We start from the raw sequence: 6,840 nt of genomic DNA, 5'->3' as shown, positions 1-6,840 counted from the left end.
AAAATCTATGTGTTAACCCCTACGAAAATATTGAGTTTTACGTTAAACGCTCTATATACTGAAGCCTAAACATTTTAGTGTGCTTTTAAAATTCCTAACTACACTCTACATTTGTATTAATGTATGTTAAACTTTCTTTCATGGCATATGAGAATTGTTATAATTTTTATCAATTAATTTAGTAAAACTTCATAATACTCCCTAAATCGGTGGAATAACCACAATAAAGTCGCTATTTTCTTGAAAAACGGAGACAACAAAGGCTCCAAACTTCTTTCAACATCATCATATGTTAGTGCATGATGCAACTATGGATTTAAACAATATTGTCATATTTTTGAAATTTTCTCAAAATCTATGTTTTAACCCCTACAAAAATATTGAATTTTGATAATTGATTTCTATACTGAAGTCTGTAATATTTAGTGTTGTTTTAAAATTTCTAACCACATTATACATTTGTATTAGTGTATGCTAAACTTTCTTTCATGGTACATGAGCATCGTTCAATTTTTTTTAAAAATTAATTTAGTAAAATTTCATATACTCTCTAAATTAGTGGAGTAACCATTATAAAATCACTGTTCGCTAGAGAAATGAAGACAACAAAGGTTCCAAACCTCTTTGACCAACACCGTATATTGGTAGAGGAGACAACTAGGCATTAAAGCAATATTTTTATATTTTTTGTATTTTTGAATTTTTCTCAAAATCTATGTATTAACAACCCCTACGAAAATATTGAGTTTTATGTTAAACGCTCTATATACTGAATCCTAAACATATTAGTGTTGTTTTAAAATTTCTAACAACATTCTACATTTGTATTAATGTATGTTAAACTTTCTTTCATGGCATATGAGAATTGTTATAATTTTTATCAATTAATTTAGTAAAACTTCATAATACTCCGTAAATCGGTGGAATAACCACTATAAAGTCGTTATTTTCTTGAAAAAAGGAGACAACAAAGGCTCCAAACCTCTTTCAACATCATCATATGTTAGTGCATGATGCAACTATGCATTAAAACAATATTGTCATATTTTTTAAAAGGGAAATACGGAAATACCCTAGGATAACATTAAAAAAGTTTCTGTCACAAATATAGACTTTAAGGATCAAAATGACCAAAATGTTTCATTAAAGAGGTAAATATACACTTATACCCCTAGGGTTAACTAATACAAACCTTAGGGTTTATAAAATAAAAAATAAATATTAAAAATTTGAAAATAAAAATTTTAAAAATAGTTTCAATAAGTATTTTCGAATTACAAAAAGAAAATTTGAAAAAAAATAATAATAATTTTTTTATAGTTTTAGATTATATGTTTTCAAATATTATTATTTTTTTTAATTTGTTTTTTATTTTTTATTTTTTATATATCTAGGGTATTAGGGTCTTTTTACCTATTAAATGAAACATTTTGGTCATTTTCCTCTTTGTAGTCTATTTTTGTGATCAAAACTTGAAAATGGTCTATTTAGAACAATTGCTTTTTTTGAAATTTTCTCAAAATCTATATGTTAACCCCTACAAATATATTGAATTTTGGTAAATGTTTTATATACTTAAACCTATAATCTTCGTATACTTCTTAAATTAGTGGACTAACCATTGTAAAACCGCTATTTTCTAGATAAATGTAGACAACAAAGGTTCCAAACCTCTTTGACCATCATCGTATATTACATGAGACAACTATGCATTAAAACAATATTGTTATGTTTTTTGAATTTTTCTCAAAATCTATCTGCTAACCCTACGAAAATATTGAGTTTTACGTTAAAAGCTCTATATAATGTAAAATAAAAGAAGCAGAAATGCGTAGATTCTTTATAAAATATATTGTAATAGTCTCTTGGATGAATGGAATAAGTCATATATTATCTTTTCAAGCGTCACAATGATAGTACATATAAATTACAGCACGAACTAGAAAATAAGGCGGTTGATTTAACTGACCAAATTCTCAACAGAGCTCAACCGTTGAATCAAGCCCGTTCTGGCATTCATCCATGAGAGCCACGTTCAACATCTCGGTACAGAATTGATCATCAGGTTTCAACCACAAGGCCTGAAGATTTGGAAAAGAAACATAGCACATGATTAAAAAAAGGAAGAAGGTTTAAAATATTACGGACATCACTAGAAGTTTGCAATACCTTGTGATAATGAGAGATAGCAGCTGAGAAATTCCCCTGGAAAAGATTAAGATGAAAGTGGGAAAATTACAACTGTTTGCTTTAGAAAAGTATGACTGGTGTTTAAAGAACAGCCGAATACCTGCAAATGGTAAGTGTACGCCAAGCCGGAATAAGTGCTTAAGCTTTTAGTTGATAGCGTAAGTGCTCTTTCATAGTATGATATAGCTTCACGGTACTTCCTGTTAATAAGTGCTCTTTTATTGGCTCGCAAATAAATTCTTATTAAATAAATTCTTGGTAGTTGTGTTGGCACCACTATACCTTAGCTTCCTAAATGCATGAGCGAGGTTGACCACAGTTGGTTCCCAGATTTCAGTTAATACAGATGGTATATGGGCCAACGTCTTCTCAAACCACCTCACAGCTTTACCATACCTGAAATGTAGTGAAAATTGTTGACTCAGATTACAGGACTGACCATTTGAAAATGTCGGAGATAAGCAGAATATAAAGAGCATGGAACGCACTCTTTCATATGATATGAAACAACTCTGAGTTCATTATAAACAAGTGGATCTGAAGGGCATATTGCCTTTGCTTGCATGAAAAACTGGACCAAGAGTAGATATCAAAGATAAATAATATATTAGCAAAAACGATAAGCGATAACATTTGAAGACACCAAACGGCATGTTGTAACTTGTTACCTGGTCCGCAAGCTTGTAGCTGTGAGTTCGCATATACTCCATTCCAGTGTACAGAGTTGGCAAATGACACCTGGAACAAGATAATATCAAGATTTAACCTGTCACAGACAATTCGTAACGTAATAAGAAGACTTCCACAATGCTTCAGGCTGAGAATGACTCATTGTGGACATTACTAATTATGAAGAAAGGAAGAGTAACTTGATTACCCTGGAAATAGCCTAGCTGCAGTTCGATAGGCAGACATGGCTTGATCACCCTCCTCTTGTGCGGCAAAGGAATTACCAAAGCCTATCCAAGCTGGTGAGAATGAGCCATCTATATTCGTCGCTTTGCTGCAAGACCATATTAGAAAAAAATGGATCACCAGGTCAGACGAGTACTATTGCACCTACCTACTAGAGTTGATCAAGCCAGCATAATTACCTAAAGTACCGCCGAGCTTCAGCATACTTTTTGATACAATAGTAGTAACAACCCACCGGAAACCATGACAGGGCTCCTACAAGGTTATTAGTGATTATTTACACCATAAAGCATCAAACAAAAGAGTCTTGATTACATATTAACTCGAAAAAAAAAAGAAAACAGGTTATAATATTCTAGCTAGGATTGAAATAAAAACAGAAGACATATATGCTAATTGACATGCTCAGTTGCTCACACACAGGCCACAAAACAAGAAATAAAATTTATACTCACTTCGAAGGGTAGTCTTTTACCAAAATGCACGCCATTAGATAGAGCTCATTTGAATTACCAAGCTCCTTGGCAGCGGCCAAATGTACCAAGGTACACTTTAGATGAAACGGATCTTTCTCAAGAAGTCTGTCAAATTAGACCAAACAAATCCACGTTACCATTCAGGCTTCATATTGCTCAAAATTAGTAATATACAACTTACCCAGAGGTTAGTTCGAAACACTTCTGATACTGACAGCATTGATGGTAGTACTCAGCTTCACAGGCCAACAGATCAGTGTTATTGACCAGTGTACTGATCATAGATGAGCCAGACACACAACCACTAATTTCGTTCTCAAGTTTCTTGAACCTAGCTTCTACTGTGCTCTCTTTGTCATACTGGAAATGAAGAACTAATCATTACTTAATAAGAACTAAATGATGCTTGCAAAACGAAATCAGCAGAATAGAGAATCAACACGCAACTTCCAAATATCAGTGCTACATAGTCATCAAAACATACCGGATCAAACACATTATTGCATAATAAATTTTACCTTCTTTATCAAGCATGAATAGAAAGAAGAGAGCCATCCGTCTTCTGGACTAAATTGAAGCGAGGAAAGCAGATTTGATTCTGAAATTAATGGAAAAAATAACTTGGCAGTCACCTTTTAGTATGTAAACCAACTGCGCCATGGCACAAATAAGACACTAAAATAAAGAACAAATAAAACTTGGAAGTATCATAAACCCACCTTCTTCAGATGTGAGCATATGACTTTCAATAAGGCATTCCAACGCCTGAAATGATAGGTTACAGAGACCACATCATGTAAAATTATCTTCTAATTTATAGAGAAAGTACTTTAGTTTTTTTACTACTTTATAAAGTGATGAGAAAATTTATCCTCCCAAATTAGCTCCGAAACTTTTCATGATAACAAAATCAATTGAATAAAGCACTAGAAGTACCTCATAGCACAGCGGATCAGCCTTGATAGCAGCTTTATACCTGCAATAACAACCGAAATTCATGAGCTAAATAATGATAAAGCTCAAGATTCCTACACAACACTCAATCATAATCGATGGATCAGCCAAGATATACAACAAGTTCCCAATACATCTAGCTAGCACTTGAATGAATCTTACATAAATGCAGTGTTCATGTCACATCATTAATTAACAAGATCACTCTCTTCCAGTGATCAAAATATAAATAACAGATGATCACTTGAACAAGAAAGACAGGTGAAAAAGCCCAAACTAACCATTGCCGAGCTTGTGAACGGTTTTGTAAAGCTCCATATGCTTTCCCTCTCAAAAAGCATATTGCAGATGATATCTGCAAACACACAAACCCCACATACATCAGTTAATGTACTTACATAACCTTCATTTTCCAACAATTGAGCTGAAAAAGAAGGGTTAAATAAACTTACATTAATCTCACGGTCCTCTCCATCTTTATCAAAATAAATCAAGTTACCATCTTTAGCGTCATACACATTACCATCTTCATCAACCTTGGCATCACCAAGCATCAATAAACACTGATCCCTTCAAAGGCTCCTCATCTCTTCGCATTCCAAACATCAGCTTCTCCCGACGTTTTTTCTCTTCAGCATTGATGGCCGAGGCCATTGCTGTCCGTTCTGCAGTCATGACGGCTGCTTCGTCGAACTTTCGATCCCTGACGGTCTACTCTGACTCTCAAGTCCTAATCTCCATGATTAAGGCGAAGGAAACCAGACCTGCACTATATGGGATATTGTACGACATCTACCACTTCAGTACCTTGTTTGATTCTATTTGCTTCAGTTTTATTCCTCGTTTAAACAATTCAGAGGCTGACTTGGTGGCAAAGTCAGCTCTCGCCTTTGTAGACTCTGCCTTCTTCGAAGGAGTATAACCTTTTAGATTGAATTTTAATGAAGTAGTTTTTGACCAAAAAAAAAATTAACATTCATAGTGTATCTGATAGTTCACATGTTTTATCATATAATGTTTTAAAATATCCAAATAGTATGATGAGTAGTAATGGATAGCATGATGTCATTGTTTCTTCTACCATATGATAGTATTTTTGCTCATATATTCTCATATGTACACATTTACAAAAAGTAAGTCTTAAAGAGGATCAAGCAGAAGAAAAGCAAGTCCATATATGTCGGAAAATGGAATCTGTAGCCGTTATAAACAGAGGCTCCTCTGTCACCTGCAAGAACCCTATTTTGTCGTGTTGAAGCGGTCATTGTTGACTAATGATAATAAATTTGAAACTGTTATGAAAAAAAAGAAGTGGAATTTTATTGTATCGCGGGAATTTGAATAAGAGCAAAATTTATACCCGTAGAATTTTTAACACTGATAGGAAGAGTTTATTATAGAGAGAAGAGAAGGTTGAGGTGCAATTACAAATGAACGAAAACGTTCGTATATATAGAAAAAAATTTACTGTGCAAATAGTGCAGCGGACCCCACATCTTTATATTTTCAACAATTGCGGTGGCTGCTGCTTTTTTTTCTTTGACTTTCGTAACACTCCCCCTTGGGGGCCGGTGTCACTATCCGCTCTCTCTTAATGTCTTTGTTGCCTCGTTAAAAACCTTTCCAGGAAAACCCAATGGGAAAAACCATAGTAAGGTAAAAAGAGTACAACTACGTAAGCTCCCCCTCGAATGAACAGTCATAGATCCTTCTGATGGCGCATCCCAATGTTATGGACATGTTTTCTGAATACCGAAGTAGGAAGTGCTTTTGTGAAGAGGTCGGCTGCATTGTCGCATGATTGGACATATCTTACTTCAATCTCTTTCTTCTTTACGAGCTCTTGAGTATATGAGAAGAACTTCGGATGAATATGCTTTGTTCTATCGCTTTTAATATATCCGTCCTTTGTTTGAGCAACACATGCTGCATTATCTTCATATAGAATAGTTGGCTCCGTATTTTCGTCAATCCCGCTGCTTGAACAGATGTGTCGGCTCATTGATCTCAGCCATACACATTCTCTACTTGCTTCATGGAGTGCAATGATCTCAGCATGATTTGAAGAAGTAGCCACGAGCGTTTGTTTCTGGGAACGCCAAGATATGGCAGTGCCTCCGATCGTAAAAACGTATCCTGTTTGCGATCGGGCTTTGTGTGGATCTGAAAGATATCCTGCATCTGCAAAACCAACCATTTGACCTTTTGAACTTTTAGGATAAAACAAGCCTAAATCAATGGTCCCTTGGAGGTAACGAAAAACATGTTTAATCCCATTCCAATGTCTTCGAGTTGGAGATGAGCT

At 34.5% G+C, this 6,840-nt stretch overlaps 1 protein-coding gene across 1 annotated transcript in view; it reads right to left on the bottom strand.

Moving 5' to 3' along the window:
* Positions 1-1,870: 1,870 nt before the first annotated feature.
* Positions 1,871-6,840, bottom strand: part of LOC106331244 (anaphase-promoting complex subunit 6-like) — a 6,863-nt gene continuing 1,893 nt past the window's right edge. The window contains exons 2-16 of the mRNA XM_013769555.1: positions 4,988-5,105; positions 4,817-4,890; positions 4,518-4,557; positions 4,301-4,346; positions 4,100-4,179; positions 3,763-3,941; positions 3,561-3,686; positions 3,285-3,359; positions 3,068-3,193; positions 2,859-2,928; positions 2,679-2,761; positions 2,473-2,586; positions 2,291-2,390; positions 2,170-2,205; positions 1,871-2,081 (exon numbers count right to left, since the gene is read on the bottom strand). Of these exons, the coding sequence (XP_013625009.1) occupies positions 1,977-2,081; positions 2,170-2,205; positions 2,291-2,390; positions 2,473-2,586; positions 2,679-2,761; positions 2,859-2,928; positions 3,068-3,193; positions 3,285-3,359; positions 3,561-3,686; positions 3,763-3,941; positions 4,100-4,179; positions 4,301-4,346; positions 4,518-4,557; positions 4,817-4,890; positions 4,988-5,105 (1,372 nt within the window). The 3' untranslated portion in view covers positions 1,871-1,976. The remainder of the gene's footprint in view (positions 2,082-2,169; positions 2,206-2,290; positions 2,391-2,472; positions 2,587-2,678; positions 2,762-2,858; positions 2,929-3,067; positions 3,194-3,284; positions 3,360-3,560; positions 3,687-3,762; positions 3,942-4,099; positions 4,180-4,300; positions 4,347-4,517; positions 4,558-4,816; positions 4,891-4,987; positions 5,106-6,840) is intronic.

The sequence above is a fragment of the Brassica oleracea genome, chromosome C3, assembly GCF_000695525.1.
Source record: "Brassica oleracea var. oleracea cultivar TO1000 chromosome C3, BOL, whole genome shotgun sequence".
Taxonomy (NCBI): Eukaryota; Viridiplantae; Streptophyta; class Magnoliopsida; order Brassicales; family Brassicaceae; genus Brassica; species Brassica oleracea.
This window is presented reverse-complemented; position numbering and strand designations above follow the sequence as displayed.